This window comes from Scyliorhinus canicula, chromosome 10 (assembly GCF_902713615.1).
Source record: "Scyliorhinus canicula chromosome 10, sScyCan1.1, whole genome shotgun sequence".
NCBI lineage: Eukaryota > Metazoa > Chordata > Chondrichthyes > Carcharhiniformes > Scyliorhinidae > Scyliorhinus > Scyliorhinus canicula.
This window is the reverse complement of record NC_052155.1, coordinates 66,852,337-66,870,244: the sequence shown is the minus strand read 5'-3', so window position 1 is coordinate 66,870,244 and position 17,908 is coordinate 66,852,337. Positions and strand designations below refer to the sequence as shown.

At 44.5% G+C, this 17,908-nt stretch overlaps 1 protein-coding gene across 5 annotated transcripts in view; it reads right to left on the bottom strand.

Moving 5' to 3' along the window:
• Positions 1-940: 940 nt before the first annotated feature.
• Positions 941-17,908, bottom strand: part of LOC119972430 (cyclic nucleotide-gated cation channel beta-3-like) — a 226,451-nt gene continuing 209,483 nt past the window's right edge. For 4 of the 5 annotated variants that reach the window (XM_038809103.1, XM_038809105.1, XM_038809104.1 and 1 more), the window contains 3 exons: positions 9,407-9,539; positions 4,179-4,325; positions 941-2,304 (listed from right to left, as the gene is read on the bottom strand). In XM_038809103.1, coding sequence (XP_038665031.1) covers positions 4,180-4,325; positions 9,407-9,539 — 279 coding nt within the window. In that variant the 3' untranslated portion in view covers positions 941-2,304; position 4,179. The remainder of the gene's footprint in view (positions 2,305-4,178; positions 4,326-9,406; positions 9,540-17,908) is intronic. The other variant, XM_038809108.1, reaches the window with a different exon arrangement.

The window sequence follows — 17,908 nt, the reverse complement described above, 5'->3', positions numbered from 1 at the left end:
AGCCATGGTCGTCACAGACTGAGCCATGCCTTGGGCACCACCAGACACCGATGTCATGCTCCATGTTTCACCACCCTCGCAATGTTGCCCTCAGTGCCACGTGTTGTCAGCACCATCTCCTGCACCTGGAGCCTTTGGATTTCTTCCAATCGGCTTTGCAGTCACTGGAATGTTGGTGACAACCCCTCCTGAATATCACGGCTATGTCCTATTATCTGCCTCAGCTCTGGGAGAACCTTGTCCAGAAGTTTGACATCTGAGTCCTGGGATCCAGCAGACCTCTGCCTGCTGTCCTCCTTGGATGTTCCTGCCTCCACCTGATGTGCATCAGCAACTGTGTGGTGCTCACCAGATTGTGCCCCAGAAGCCTGTCCACTAATGTCACCCACCAATGTGTGTGTCTCTGCTCTAGTGGAAGGTGGGAGTGATTGCTATGACACCTTGGTGGTCTCCTTGGAGCTCTCCTCTGAGGTGTTCTCTTGGATGGCAGAGGGCGGGAACGACTCCGGATGGCTCAGCCTCATCAGATGGAGATCCTGGGAAACATGGACATGTGGTTAATGAGAGAGTAGGATCATTTTGTGTGACATGAACAATTCACTTGTGACAGGTCACCTGGGTGAAGGGGCAGTGGATCCTCACCACTGTGGAGCTGGCCAACCTCGCTGTTGGTGATTGCTCTCTCGCCGGGAAATTCCGCTATTTCCAAGGCCTGCTCCTCATAGGGTGAGGACTCTGATCTCTGGCATCCTGCCCCCAGTCTTGGCCCTTTCCTGCTTATGGGATATCTTCTTCTGCGTGGAAAAAGGGAGGGCAGTGTGAGCCACACACTTGATGGTCGGGGGAGGGGGGCGGGGGGGGCGGGGAAGGGGGGGGGTTGTCTATAGCAGGTGCCATATATGGGCCCTGCAACTGGACACAAAAGGGTTGTGCTGGTGGGTGCCAGGGATGCTGAGGAACATGCATGAAGGTTGGATGTGGGGAAGGTGCGAGGTGTCAGCCAGTGATCTGTGGGGGGTTGGGAATTTGAGAGGTGGCAGACAGAACTGATGCCAGGAGAGAGGTTGTAACTTACCCTTGCAGCTCGGTGGAGGTGGTTGATTTTCTTCCGACATTGGACATCGATCCTCCTTGCCATACTGCCCTCACTGACAGCCACCAACACTGCTTCCCAGGAGGCACATTGCTGCTCCAGCTGCCGGTCCTCCGACCCCCTTGCGGGAACAGGGTGGCCCGCCTCTCATCCACACAGTTGAGAAGCCTGGCCTGGTTGAAATTTGTCAAAGCGAGGGGCAGGTCTGCAAGTTGCCATGCATGTGTGTTGGCTGGGAGTGAGTGGCGATGGAGCGTTTAAAAGCAGCTCCCTCGTTCTAGCTGCGAGCAGCTGCAGCACGAGTCAGCTGAATGAGGGAGTCAGTAATGTCAAGGAGGCTCGAGGAGGCTCATTTCTGGCACTAAGCGTCATTGAATACGAGTCACAATTTCATCATCGAGAAATACCTCACCAAATGCGCCTAAAACGTCACTTTGAAAATTATCCGTTAAATCGCACCCTACGTTTCAGCTGAAGGACTGCAACAATCTTGGGGCTGCCAATCCAGCCTCCATAAACACTTACAAACAAACATTTATTACAACATAAGCCTTATAAAGATTTCCGTTACCGTAACTAAATAACTGTAACAAGGAAAGCGAATATAATGATTGAAAACTTCACAAACAATAGTGATTAATCAAATGATGGTTATTTCATTGATCGAGCAATGGTTGTAAATTAGTCGAAATATATATATATCTGTGATATATATCTGTGATCCTTGTTGTACTCACAGGCAATGTTAATCAGTCAGGGCTACATTTTGTACCGTATTTTTTGAACGAACAATACTTGCCAGCCCAACTCTCTTCCAGGAGTATGGGGTTGTGGTCTTCCTATTTCTATCTACATACATCTTTAACAAAAATATGAAAGTGGTTTAGTCACTGATAAAACCTAAACAAACACAGGTACGAGAACACACAAGTCCAATGGAATCAAAGGTCAAAAGTTAATAATTTTTCTTATTTGTTATGACTTCAACAATAAGGAATTCCCATTTATTTGTGCAAAGGAGCCATATTGATGAAGAAGTATTTCATTCGTCATTCCTCTTGACAAACTGAACTCTTTCTGCAGAGGTTTCTTGCCTTTGGAATCTGCTTTGGAATTAAGCTGTCTTCGTTCACTGCTTGGCTGGAGAATGCTACTACTATTCATGTCCTCTTGTGGGTTTAGGTGAAGTAGCTGAGAGGTGCTTCACAGTTCTGTTGAAAGCAAAGATATTAAAAGTGATATATTTTTCCATTTTGAGTCAATTGTAAAGTTATCTTTACTTGTCTTATGCTGCCAATGATAGAGATACCATTACATTCATAACTCCACATCAATTATATGTTGATAGTATGATGATTATAAACTTTATTTTCAGTCTGCTGTTGACATTTATCCATTCAATACCTTTGCTATTGTTCAGTTTTTTATAATATTTATTTTTCATTTAAATTAATAATGCTAATGACGGAAATATTAGGAAGTGAAGATTGCATATCACGTATATCTTACACAAAGAGTAGCTAAGAGGATGTAAAAATGCTTCTTGGGATCTGTGTAGAGGTAACAACATTGCCATTTATTGTTTATCTTTAGTGCTCTTGATAAGATAGTGGTCGGCTGCCTTCCTAAACTACAGCAGTGTGGTAAATGTGCTCTCACAAAGTAGTTAGGTAGAGAATTCCAGGGGTTTAACCCAGTCACAATAAAGGAACAGTAATAGAAGTGATGTTGTTCCCGCTTCTTTGTTGCATTTTTCCGCTCAGTGATTGAAGGAAAGAACATGAAAAATAGGAGCAGGAGTGGGCCATTCAGCCCCTCAACCGTCCTCCACCATTCAACTAAATCACTGCTGATCTATCTCAATATCTTTTTCCCCATACTATCCCCATATGCATTGATATATTTTGCATCTAGAAGAGGAGGATGTGGGGCTGGTATATGTTGCTGAAGAGACCCCCTTGTGCATTCTTGTAATCCCTCATCATTATCTGTAACCAGTTTCCAAGTGATTAAAGGCAGTTCAGCTTGAACCATCTATAGCAATGCGCAGCAAGCTTCTGCTGTGCTAATGACCTTCCTAAACAAGTCCTCCATTGTGGAAGATGTAATGGTGCAATGCGTTCAATGGCAGATTGGAATGTAGGTAACCATTTCTCTGGAGCAGCACTCAGATGGAAGGTATCATCCAATCTGGTGTTATAGTCATCTAATGACTCAGATCTTCCATTTTTCACTAGGATGCATTGACACAGACCTACTACTTCACTACATCAGTGCAAAAGCAAGTTCAATTTTAATGTCACTCAGGAAAGGTTATCCTATGCTTGTATCAATTGACCTCTCCTCAAACACCATGGGCTGGATTCTCCGCAGCCCTGCGCCGAAATCGCGTTTGGTGCGGGGGCAGAGAATCAACTTTCACGCCAAAATCGGGCCAGTCCGGCGATTCTCCGGGATCCGGGAATCTGCGCGTTCGCGGAGAACTCCGCGTGGCTGGGGGAAAGATATACGTGATACACAATAGTTACTTCATAATATTTCCTCCATTGCCAAAGGCCTGCCCAGCGATCCCCCGCTCCCAACTGGCCGAGTTCCCGATGGCGTGGTTCTAGCCACCTATCGTCGTACGGGAACCTCGCGTGGTGGCTGCGGGCTCAGTCCTTGGCTGCCCTGGTGGGGTTGGGGGGGGGGGGAGAGAATCGGGCACCGGGGGGGGGGGGCCTTATGGCTGGCTGGGGGACAGATTGGGCTGGTCAGGTCTTCGGGTGTATGGACGATCGGGGGGGGGGGGGGGCCTACATTTTCCAGCTGCCTCCGCGGTCCGAGTCCACCATGGCTCTCGGCACCACCGCTGTGTGCATGCATGGACTGTAAACTGGAAGTGCGAGGGTCCGTATCCGCAGCTAAAGCTGTGTGAATCACTCTGGGTCCCTGCTAACCCACTGCGGGTGAGTGAATTAGCTTATCTTTTTGGGGGGAAGCTCCGGAGTGAAACTAGTGTTTTTACGCCGGCGTGGGGACATCCAGCCCCATTTTGGGAGAATCCAACCCCATATCCCTAACTCACTAGTACTCAATTACTTACCCTATACTTGTTTATCTTCATAAGTATAAAACTTTACTTCATTGTCTGTACTTGTGCTGTCTGTCCCATATAAAGGTTGTGATGACTGATGCTTTGTTGAATGGTGAACTTCAAGTTTAGCCTGAGGGTGACTGGATTCACCTTGTTCTGTCAAGGGGGCAGTTGGAAAATAATGAGTAAATTCATGCGTTTATTTATTTGAACATTGCATTTATGAAATGGATAGGTATGCACACAAATGGGGTACTTGGTTTCAGGTAATTCTGTAAAATGGCCGATGTGAAGAATCCTACTTTGGATACCATGAACTATACTTCGTAGTCTTGAGCAGTGTTCTTCAAACTTTTTTTCCGGGGACCCTTTTTTACCAACCGGCCAACCTTCGGGACCCAACCTGGCCGACCTTCGCGACCCACGGCGGCCGACCTGCGCGACTCACCATTTTCTCTCACCTTGTTTGCTGCTGACAAAAATGGAGGAAATGGTTTTGTGTCCCTTTGGCCCTCGTACACGCTCCTCCAATGGAACCTGTTGGATGAAGGTGAAGCCTTCCGGTGTCGGAAAGCGTGGAGTCTCCATCTGTCCAAAGTTCTGCATATTTTTCCTAAAAATTTTTATCAAATAAAACCACCCCTAACTTGTTAAAAAAAATGAGTAAAATAAATAAAAAAAATAAATAAAAACCCCCCAAAAAGAATAAAATAAATGAATAAAAACTACTACAGAACTTGCAAACCAAAAAGTTGCAACCGTTTAAAAAAAAGCAGCCGCACTGCGCATGCGTGCCTGATTAATGGCGTGCATGCGCATTCTGCAAATATGTTAAAAACAATCGCCCGCATTGAGCAGGTGCGTACGATGATCGGCGCACATGCGCAATGCGGCCAAATTTTTTTAACATGTTTGCAGAATACGCATGCACGCCGATCATCGTGCGCACATGCGCAATGCAGCCGACTTTTTTTTAACATGTTCGCGGCCCCTTGCAGCTGGCGTTATTAAAAGCCAGCTGCTGCATGGGGATTTGTGCGGTCGGGAGCGCCGTGGACAACGGCTCCTGACACCTGCCCGCAACCCACCCGCGGGTCATGCCCCAGACTTTGAAGAACACTGGTCTTGAGTATATTAACAACAAATCCTCACCGACAACTCATAACTAGTTTACTGCACAATTTACACATTAACAGATAGTTCAAAAGCACAATAGAGCATTGCATGCAGTCCACTATATTAAGAGCAATCGTTTGTGTTCGCTAGATGATTGTGCGAATCTGCCAATAATTGCTTCTGTATCCAATTCATCTAACAATTCCTTTTCAATGGATAGCAACATGTATGATTCCAAATTCTCCTCAGACAGCGAATTTCTTAACCTTGTCTTTATGATCTTTAGCTTTGAAATTGTCCTCTCACATTGGACTTGAGTAACTGATAGTGTGCAGATGACTTTATAAAGTTCATAAAGGTTATCATATGCCTTGTCATGAAGTCTGTTGGATGCCAGAATTTTAGTACACACGATGGGCAAGTGCTGCAAATTTTACAATTGTTGCAACTGGAATCCATATTCTCACCACCATTAAGCAATAGCTTTAATACATCAAAGTTTGAAGCAAGAGAAAACAATTCCAATATTACTTGATCTTTGCTGATTTGTGGAAACAGCTTAATAATACCTTCCAATGCTTCATCTTCAAGGCCCTTCTCTGCAATAGTTTTAAACTTTGCTGGGTCCAAGCAGGACAAATCTTTATACAACTGTTTGTGTTGTACAAAGTGTGATTCTAGTGACTGGACAATGCGATCCATTAGGCTAAACACATTTACTCGAAAATCAGCTAGAGAATCTGAGGAATTTCTTTCATCATCAATAAGCTCATCTGCCATTCTTTTCTTCTTCCTCTGCCTCTTAACTGGCAATGCTGTTTTCAACGCATCAATTTCCAATGTTTGATTTTCATCCATATTCACCTGTGAAATCCTGTCATTACATTTATTTACAAATTCCAAAGCCTTGCTGTGAACGTTATCAAATGTTCTTGTCTGTTCCTTCAACTTTGTTGTAGCTGAATCTACCAAACTCCATGCAGTAAACATATCTAAACCACTTGTCTGTAGATAACTTGATAACGGGGTTGTAGTTTCAAATATAGACAAGTAAGTAAATGCTGTCAATATGGTTTCAAACTTTAGAAGACTTTGAAGTAAAATATTTGCTTCATGTTTTGTTTTTGCATCAAACTTTTCTGAATCTTGTATCATTGATAAGCCTGTCAATAGATTTACGAAAGTACTGGCAGTGGCATCATCAAAACGTCTAAATATAGTTGTTGCTGCATTGGATTTTCCTGACCATCTGGTCTCACCAATTAGCTTTAATCGTTTCATTTTTTCTTGTCCTAGATGTTTTCCAACAACCTCTATCCATACAGCCATTCTCTTGTATGATGCTTTCACAAAAGTTGCTATATTCTATTCCTATTCCACATTATTATCACCAAATTCAAGACATGGGCATAGCACCATATATGAACATGTTGATCAGCCATATCAGCAATTTTACTTTGTAAACCATTATACTGGCCATGGTAGCTTGCAGCGCCATCTGTGCTATCAGATAAACATTTTTGGGGGTCAATTTTAAGATGCTGTAATGTTTCAATCAATAGATTAAAAAGTCCCTGTCCTGTACCATCATTACTTGGCACAACTGAAAGTAGTCGCTCACAGATAATACCTTTAAGCACATATCGAATAATAATGCTAAACTGATCGATGGATGAATTATCTTGTGTTGAATCAACCTGAATAGAATAATATTTTGCTTGAGAAAATTCATGACTAATTCTTTCTTGTACCATATTCTTCATAATTTTGATTAACATGTTTATAGTTGTTTTACTCAGGTATGCAACAAGTCCACCATGGCCTTTACTTTGAGCCTTTCCTTGTTGCTCTAATCGTTTGATTCTTTGTTTAGACTTGTTTTGCACTGCAGAAACGTGAGCTGCCATATTGGGGTCATATTTTGCAATCAACTGCACTGTAGCTAAAAAATTGCCATGATTCAGAACCTCATTATCTAGAGTGTAGGCCGATACATTTCTGTGACCTCGAAAATTAAGTGTTTGCTTGCCTAACATCTTTATGATGTCTATAATCCTCATGACAATACTTCTCTGCTTCAATACTTCTTCGTTCCTTTTAATTAGTGATGCTGCAAAAAATTTATCTAAGGTGCCATCATTAACCACACTGATATATTGCTGAGCATTTCTGAAATGTGTTGTTGTCGATTCATGTAAAGTCAAGCTCTGGCTAATACGCCTGTAGTCACTAAAGCCACGTACAAAGGGTGATGGATTACAAGTGTTGGGAAACTCAAAGGCTAAGCAGTATGAACAATATAAGCATCTATTTTCTTTGTTATATGTTAGCCATTTTCTTGGGACTGAGTCATTCATAATTTTCCTCTCATACAAACGAGCGTCAAATGGCAGATCATCAAGTGGCTGAAGTGGATGTTCAGCAAAAAACTGTTTTAGCTTTGCTCGTGATGGATATTGGAAGATTCCAGTAATTGATCTTTCATTTTCTTGCATAGGTTCATTTACAGGATGTGCTTCAGAAACCAAGTCATTTATGCTTGAAGGAATATCTGATTCCCTGTCACTAGTTGAAGCTATGTGTTCAGATGTTGCAACTACAGGCAGTACAGATACCGGAACAAGGAAGCCAGAAGAAATATTGGGCCTGGGTTGATTAGTAATGGATGCACTTGTATTTGTCTCTACATTCAAAGTAGCTCTTCTCTGTTCTTGTAACTCGCATGTCATTGCATCATCACCATGAGCATTGTTTCGTGCTTCTTGATTATTTGTTGCAGAACTGGATATTGATGTGGATTGTGCTTGTGGTATTATAAACTCTGTAATAGGCCTGCATCGGTTGGCTGATTCCTTCCTTTCTGCTTCTTTTTGTTCTTTGCGTTTTAGTGACCCAGATTTATGCTTTTTCTTTTCCATGCTGGTAGGGGTACTATTCCTGAAATAAAAACTTAATTAAAAATAGCCCACATTGGGAAAAATGAATATTGATGATTGCAAGAATAACTTGAAGGAACTCCAGATAACCCCTAGTTGATGAAAAAATATAAAATAACTTACTTACACTTCAATAGGCTATGTTCATTAGTCAATACTACTGTGGCCTATGCAGCTTCAGAAGAGGAGACAATCCACTGTCCAGTGTTCACACCAGCAAGCAACTGAGACAACTGTTAAAACTTAGAAATTTGGTCCGACTATAGTAAGACATTAAGAATGGTCCCACGACCAAAGTTAACATGTCCAGTTTTATACCAGTGTAGTGTTACAAGTCGCACCCTTTGAGTTTACCGATCATGGCTTATCACTTCAATATCTTTGACCTTATGATTCACGGTCAAAGGTACCGCTTCTGCTTGATTTCCTTTCAAGTTGCCGACCATCTCAAATCACGAACTGTAACTTTATCCTTAAATTCACACACTCTTGCTGAAAACGTGGATTTCCAACTATGTCCGTCCCGGGTGAACCAGCCCTCCCCCACCCCTTCGTTCCTTCATACACTGAGTGATTATTTGTTTGTTTCTTTATTGCATTTTTATTTGGCATTGCTCTTTTTAAAAACAATTATATTTTATTAAGTTAGAATACAAATCTCAGGAAAGAAGTTGGAGATTTATTTATCTAATTAATTATAATTTTTAAGGGCCCTTCAGAGATTCACGGGCCCCTTCTTGGCTCTCCGGGCTCCGGACCGATGTAACGGCTGAACCAAGACTACTGATTGATATCCTTTGAAGTTGCCGACCATCTCAAATCACGAATTGTAACTTTATCTTTAAATTCACACACTCTTGCTGAAAACATGGAATTTCCTTAATTATGCCCGACCCGGGCCCCCCTATTCCACATCCTTCCACTACCTCCCCTGCTTCATTCCTTTTCATGCACTGCTTATTTGTGTCCTGTTCTGTTTTTTTTCTTATTCCTTTTTATTACTAAAACAGTTGTCTGTGTTTGTTTCTTTATTGCATTTTTATTTGATATAGGGGGCCCACTTCATCAGGGGCCCACTTGCCATCGGGCAAGCTGATACCCTGGCCAGTCCGCCACTGCAAGTAGGTCAAAATTTCCCCTTACTGTGTAGGCAGGTTGATGTAATATATCAGGCAAAACACATACCACATGCGCTGCTCACTTCTTCAATGACTGTGCACTCACTCCCTTCTCGTCTCTCCCTCTTAACTTCAGGTATGAACCGATCCATGTTTGCGGCTCCACCAACCATCACACGTTGCAGCCTTCGATGACCTGCCTTTAAAAATATGGCCAATTAGATTAAGATAGGGTAATTTAGTCCTTCAGAATTATTTCCTTCAACATAAGCTCTCTGTTATTATGGCAAGTGTAAATTAATTTACATCTCAATGCCAGTGCAGTTGAAATATAACTTTCTTCATATCTAAATCTGAATAGATAATAGATGCGCCTGTTCAGCTGGTCACCAAGATCATGGAAAATCTTTATTGCCACCTCATCAGGTGGAAAGGGGTGCACTGCCAGTTGTACCACTGTTTCTTGGCATCGTTTGTGCTTGGTTAAGGGGAGGAGCAGATGGTGGTTTAAAGGTGATTTCTGCTTGCAGCCACAAAGGCCTTTGTCCACACAGCCAGCAGGAGAAAAGAGATGTTGTTCATCAAACAAGATGAGGAAGCAGGTGACAACTGGAGGAGGGACTGGACAGGCTAGATGCGGGAAGAATGTTCCCGATGTTGGGGACATCCAGAACTAGGGGTCACAGCCTAAGAATGAGGGGTAAGCCATTCAGGACTGAAATGAGGAAGAACTTCTCTCAGAGAGTTGTGAACTTATGGAATTCTCTACCACAGAAAGCTGTTGGGGCCAGTTAGAAGGATATATTCAAGATGGAGCTGGACATGGCCCTTGCGGCTAAAGGGCTCAAGGGTATGGAGAGAAAGTGGGAGTGGGATACTAAATTTAGATGTCAGCCATGATCAGATTGAATGGTGGTGCAGGCTCGAGGAGCCGAATGACCTATTCCTACACCCATTTTCTATGTTTCTATGATGATGCGACTGACACATCCTGTTGCTACCGGAGGAGCAGGATCTCAGCATTGTGGGAAGAATGCTGCAGCACGGTAGCATGGTGGTTAGCATAAATGCTTCACAGCTCCAGGGTCCCAGGTTCGGTTCCCGGCTGGGTCACTGTCTGTGCGGAGTCTGCACGTCCTCCCCGTGTGTGCGTGGGTTTCCTACGGGTGCTCCGGTTTCCTCCCACAGTCCAAAGATGTGCTGGTTAGGTGGATTGGCCATGCTAAATTGCCCGTAGTGTCCTAAAAAGTAAGGTTAGGGAGGGGTTGTTGGGTTACGGGTATAGGGTGGATACGTGGGTTTGAGTAGGGTGATCATTGCTCGGCACAACATCGAGGGCCGAAGGGCCTGTTCTGTGCTGTACTGTTCTAATGAGTGGGGTTGGAAAGTCATGGTTATGGTCACTCGGATTAGGTCGGAGGACATGCCGGATTGCTTCAATTTAATCCTTTTTTTTCCCCCTCTCGCTTCCAACTCGCCCTATATTGTATGAATGAAAAATTGCAGCTGCTTTTGGCAGCCACTTCTTTCTGCTTACCTTTCACACTAAAAACTAACTCTTATCCTTCTCTTCCATTTCAGATACAGAAAATGCAGAAGGCCATGGGGAAATACAAGGAGGGTAATCTTCTTGCATATTCAGTGTTTTCATTTTGACCGTGCCGAGCAGAGACAATCACCATGTGTACTCAAGTGGGTCCACCAGTGGGCGGGTCTTCACGTGACCAAGCACGAGTGCTCAGGAACTATGACAGGAGGATAGTATGACATGCTGTAAGGCTAGATCATATTCCAACTTTGCTGCGGAACATACAGATGTTGGGAGCCAAGCTGGATAGTATCCCGAAAACACGCACACGGGTTGCAATACACAGTTAGCCTCCATCACTTGGTTAAAATGAGAGCTGCCTGCTCATTATAACGATTTGTGTGCAGCGAGTAGTAACCGCACAGTTTATTAGCTGCACACATCAGCAGAGGGCCCCAGTTTTTAAACCACGTAAAGCTACACTTCTGTTCCTGCTGCTCTTTCTGCCGCTCTTTCCCGGATAGACGTGGATACAGCAGGAGTCTTCCAAAAAAAATGTACTTGTATATTTCATTATTAGCAGTGAGCAATGACTCCAGGGTCCAGCCTGTAAAAGGTTATTCGACAAGAGAACAGTGGGCCTGGATTTTCAGTATGCATCATAGCCAATTGGAGCTTACCTCTGGAAGTGTACATAAGAAATGTAAGTATGTACGTACGCAATGTACTGTGCACACTTCAATGCCACTAATCAAATAGGCACCCAAAATTTCACTCTGGTCCACCCTGTTCAGGGATAGCAAATTTTCCCCCAGATGTTTTCAGATTTTGGCTGTGATCTAATAGCCCTGATGACCGCGGGAGCAAATCCCGCATTGGCTACTAAATTTCACAAGAGGCCAAATACTTGATATGCGTCAGCAGCATCTCAGAAGGAGATCCTCCCAGTTAGAAACGTAATCAGGTTCACGCCCAGAAAGGGCATGAGCCTGATTTGCATAAATTAACATGACATTAGCGGACTTGATGCTGCCACTTCAGCAAATCACCACAGGTTTTCAAAAACAAAAAAGTCGAAATGACCATGCCTGGGGTGCACAGGTAAGTATAGCACCCAGGTGGTTAGGGACAGGCCTGGGCATTGTAACCTAGCACTCTGGCATTGCCCACGGCACTACCAGGGGCCCTCTGGGGTGTGCCATTGTGGGAGTTCCACTTATCCATTGGGGGCAGGATTCCCCTTCTCTATGGGGTGGTCCTCATTGTTTGTTTGGGAGTGGGGTTCCCATGTCCATTGGGGGTTTCAGAATCTGTGAGGTGCGGGAGGCTGCCTTCCATTTAAAATCGGGGCACCCTTCCCGATCTTGGAATTGCTGGCTTGCCTGCTTTTAGGCTCTGCCCCGCCAGCTGACTGAGATAATCTCGCTTCCCCTTGTCATAATATACATCCATGTATATAATGGAGTGCAGACAGGCAGTGATTGACACACAGGATGACCAGTAAGCACACAGAACACAGCAGCCAATCACCAGACAGGACACAACCACTATAAAGCCAGAGGGCACCAGTTTTCCCGCTCTCTCGGGATCCAGCCTCTGAGACAGTCAGAGCTCGTGAGCAGCAACTAATACAAACACCATGTGGTAGTCAGTTAGTCTGGTCAGGCTAGCCTCAGGTCTCCAGTTAAGTCAGCATAGTGTGAACCCATAGTTGAACATGTAAAATAGTTAGATGTTAAATAAAATCGTGTTGCATCTCTTCAAGTGTTCGAAGTTTGTCTCTCGCTACACTGCATCAAACGCAGTCCACATTGACCCAGCCTACCCAACACATCATGGTACCAGGTTTGGATGCTGAAAATTGACGGACCTACCTTGAGTGAATCAGCATTGACCAGCAAACAGCCATCCCCCGGAAACATGGACAACGTCCGCCCTCCTCTGCAGCTCCGCATCGCCGGCAACCTCTGTGCAATTTGGAAGATCTTCAAACAGAAGTTCGAACTCTATCTTGAAGCCACCGACCTCGAGGCCGCATCGGACGCCAGGAAGATCGCCTCTCCACAGCCGGGGACCACGCCATCCACATCTACAACTCCCTTACATTCGCAGATGGCGAAGACAAGACAAAATTTAAAACAGTCCTCTTGACGTTCGGCAGCCACTGCGACATTGAGGTGAATGAGAGCTTTGAACGGTACGTTTTCCAGCAGAAGCTTCAGGGTAAGGATGAACCTTTTCAATCCGTTTTGACCCATCTCCGCATCCTCGCGCAATCATGTAACTATGACTCGACAACTGACTCCATGATCCGGGATCAGATCGTTTTCGGGGTCCACTCTGATTCCCTTCGCCAGCAGCTCCTGAAAGTCAAGCAGCTCACCCTCACCATCGGCATCGAAACGTGCGTTCTCCACGAACATGCTAACAACTGGTACTCCCACATCAGGGCGGCAGAAACGGCTAAGCTAACCCCCCATGAGGCAGAATGGGTGCAGGCCATCGCACAAATGCAGGGCCTGAGTCTTGATGAGAGTGGCCATTTCGCGCGCTTTTCCCGGGCTCCAGCGCATGCGCGCCACGACCGAGGGGACGGCGAGACCGACAACCAGCCTGCGCAGGTGCGTACGTCATTCGCGCTGACGTTGGCATCATGACGTGTCTGAATTGTGGCTCCACCCATTTAAAGCGGCAATGTCTGGCAAAATCACTATGGTGTCGACAGTGTGGCAAGCTTGGCCACTACGCTGCCCTTTGCAGATCTGCTCCACTGCCCAGCATCCAGCGATCCCAGCCATGGCGTCCGATTGATTCAGCAGGCCGTGCCAGACTCCGACAGCCCATCGGATCCTGATGTCGGGTGCCTCAAATCCTCATTCCGGGTGGGCATCATTACCAAGCATGCGCTGCCTTTCTCAAAGATGGTGAAACACCTCCCAATCCTAAGCGTGGATCCAGACGAGTGGTGTGCTGTCCTCACCATCAACAAGGCCTGCAGCCGTTTCAAGCTGGACGCCGGCACATCAACGAACCTCATTTCAAAATCCGATCTCGACACTATCTGCGTCAGACCAAGCATTCTTCCACCGGCCTGCCAGCTCCTTGACTACAATAGCAATGCCATTGCTGCCAGTGGCTCATGCCAACTCGGAATTTCCAATAGGTCACTTGAAGCAATGCTGCGATTTGAGATTGTAGGACCTGACAGAGCATCCCTGCTCAGTGCTCGGGCCTGCAAACTCCTGAATCTGGTTCAACGAGTCCACACCATGTCATCCTCACAGGCGACGACCTCATCTGATGAAAACTTCCAGGCTCAAATTGATGACATCATAGCGCAGTACCATAGCGTGTTCGACGATATGGGCACACTCCCATTCCGATACAAAATCCTACTGAAACCAAACGCCACCCCTGTGGTTCATGCACCACATCGGGTGCTGGCACATCTCAAGGACCGTCTAAAGCAGCAGTTGCAAGACCTCCAGGACCAGTGTGTCATATCAACGGTCACAGAACCCACGGAGTGGGTAAGCTCCATGGTTTGCATCAAGAGGCCGTCAGGGGAGCTTCCAATCTGTATCGACCCCAAAGGTTTAAACCCCAACATCATGAGGGAACATTACCCGATACCAAAACGAGAAGAATTAACCAGCGAGATGGCTCATTCCAAATTCTTTACGAAGCTGGACGCCTCCAAGGGGTTCTGGCAAATACAGCTGGACGCATCCAGTCGCAAGCTGTGCACATTCAATACCCCGTTCTGTCGCTACTGCTACAACCGAATGCCCTTTGGCATCATCTCTGCCTCAGAGGTATTTCACCGCATCATGGAACAGATGATGGAGGGCATCGAGGGGGTGCGAGTGTACGTCGACGATGTCATTATCTGGTCCACAACTCTTCAAGAACCCATCGATCGCCTCAAGTGAGTATTCCACAGGATCTACGAGCATGGCCTCCGACTCAACAGGGCCAAATGCTCATTCGGTCAACCAGAATTCGTCGCCCACCACAGAGACTAAACTTATAGACTGAATATTTGCACAACTTTGTTACCTCATCATTTTGACATCTGTAAGAATCGTTTTTTGACCATTTCATCTGCCCTATATCTGCACTAGCGACACCTTCCTATGTATATAAGTCCATTTTAGCGTATTCTCTATATAGTCACGTACATATACACATCTTCATGCACATACACCTTACTATTTATTATCTGAGCACTCACTTTTTTAAAAACAAGAGGTGGAGATGTCATGATATACATCCATGTATATGATGGAGTGCAGACAGGCAGTGATTGACACACAGGATGACCAGTAAGCACACAGAACATAGCAGCCAATCACCAGACAGGACACGATCACTATAAAGCCAGAGGGCACCAGTTTTCCCGCTCTCTCGGGATCCAGCCCCTGAGACAGTCGGAGCTCGTGAGCATAGCCAGTATAAACAACATGTGGTAGTCAGTTAGTCTGGTCAGGCTAGCCTCAGGTCTCCAGTCAAATCAGCACAGTGTCAACCCACAGTTGAACATGTAAAATAGTTAGATGTTAAATAAAATCGTGTTGCATCTATCAAGTGTTTGAAGTTTGTCTCTCGCTACACTGCATCAAACGCAGTCCACATTGACCCAGCCTACCCAACACATCACCCCTTACACAGAGAGCCGTTCAATATGAAGTGAAAAGCTGGCTGTGCAATCTGAGCTTCACATTGGTTTTTGAAACTGAGTCAACACTGCATTTCTGGGAGGTCTCCGGCCTTGTTGTTTCAGTTTAGTTTTCAGTCGCAATAACTGTCTGCTGCACAGGTGAATGAACAAACCTTTGAGCATTTACCCTGCTTAAGTAACTCAATAGCTGTGTGAAAAGTGTTTAAATGTTTATTGTTATGAATGCAGTTGTTCTGATTCTTGACACTGACAGGTTATGTGAGCAGGGGGAAGGAGGCAATCTGCCTTCATGCATAGCTCTTGAGACTTGGGTGTTGTTAGCAAGATCAGCATTCATTTCTCACTATAATTGCCCTTGAATAGTGCTTTGTTGAAAACTTAGGCTGGGATTTTCTGCTCCCATTCATGTCGAAACAGAGACTGCCCTGGCAGAGGTATGTTATGGCACCTGTGACTTAAAGTTTATTTTTCAAAATTCCGCGCAAAATGGCGGAGAAAACTGCCATTGTCATTGGTGGCTTCAACACCGTTTTTCCCACCCGACATCAGCCTTTGCCGATATCATGGAAAATCCTGGCCCTAGTGTCTTGCTCGGCCATTTCGGAGGGAAGTTAAAAGTTAACTACGTCTCTGTGGGTTTGGAGTCACATATAGTTCAGGCTGAGCAAGGATAGTAGATTTTCTTTCTACACACCATTCAAGAAACAGATGGGCTTTGTGCCTATTTTGTACATTCGTGGTCACCATTCCTGATTTTCTTTCAAACATTAATTACTTTCTTTAAATTACATAGTTACTAAGTTAATTGAATTGAGAACCCCAGCTGCCATGGTGGGATTTGAACTCCTGGCTGTGGATTATTATTCCAGGTTTCTACATAATCATTGTGGTACCATACCACTCTCTGCATATTAAAATCCAGCCCATCAAAGGTGAACCATTTTAGTGTAATTACTTTGAGACTGGTTTTGTTTTATGCTTCAAAACGAAAGCCACTTATTTTATGATGAGATCCTGAGTCTAATAAAGTGAAGTAATGAGATCACCTCCATAGACTCTAAACATTTATTACATCAAGGAGGAATATATGCCAAGAAATTATTGAACACCAAACCATGGATAGCAAATGACCCTATGATATATTCCAATAGCTGTAAGTCATATGTTCAATGTGGCGGTATTGGTTTTAATTGAATATTATATTTATTCAATGAAATTCTACAGATCATAAATACTTTTAATTTTTTGGGAGTCATTTTTAAAAGTAATGCCTTTCACATGAAGGGACATATCTTTGCAAGCACAGCAGTTCCTGATGTTATGCAACTTTTGGATCAGTATATTAAGTACTTGTAGGTTAATATTCCATGTCATAACTTTTCGGTCCAGATTTTGTTGTATTTAAAAGGAGTGTTCATCAAATTCTGGGTGACCTTCCTGATCAAATCTAATATCAACGTATTAATATAATCTAAATTAATATCGCTTCTATTTATTGCAGGTATCATTAATTTATTATTTTATCGTGGTATTTTTAACCTACCTTTATGAGGAAGAACAGGTTTGTTATATTTTGGCACTGTTTTTTTCGGTAACATGGAATTGTGGTAATGGTCACATGAACATAGAACATAGAACATTACAGCGCAGTACAGGCCCTTCGACCCACGATGTTGCGCCATCCTGTGAAACCCCTCTAAAGTCCCTCTACACTATTCCCTTATTGTCCATATGCCTATCCAATGACCATTTGAATGCGTTTAGTGTTGGCGAGTCCACTACTGTTGCAGGCAGGGCATTCCATGCCCTTACTACTCTCTGAGTAAAGAACCTACCTCTGACATCTGTCCTATATCTATCTCCCCTCAATTTAAAGCTATGTCCCCTCGTGCTGGACATCACCATCCGAGGAAAAAGGCTCTCACTGTCCACCCTATCTAATCCTCTGATCATCTTGTATGCCTCAATTAAGTCACCTCTTAACCCTCTTCTCTCTAACAAAAACAGCCTCAAGTCCTTCAGCCTTCCCTCATATGATCTTCCCTCCATACCAGGCAACATTCTGGTAAATCTCCTCTGTACCCTTTCCAAAGCTTCCACATCCTTCCTATAATGAGGCGACCAGAACTGCACGCAATACTCCAAATGCGGCCGTACCAGAGTTTGGTACAACTGCAACATGACCTCATGGCTCCGAAACTCAATCCCTCTACCAATAAAAGCTAACACACCATACGCCTTCTTAACAACCCTCTCAACCTGGGTGGCAACTTTCAGGGATCTATGGACATGGACACCGAGATCTCTCTGCTCGTCCACACTACCAAGAATCTTACCATTAGCCCAGTACTCTGCCTTTC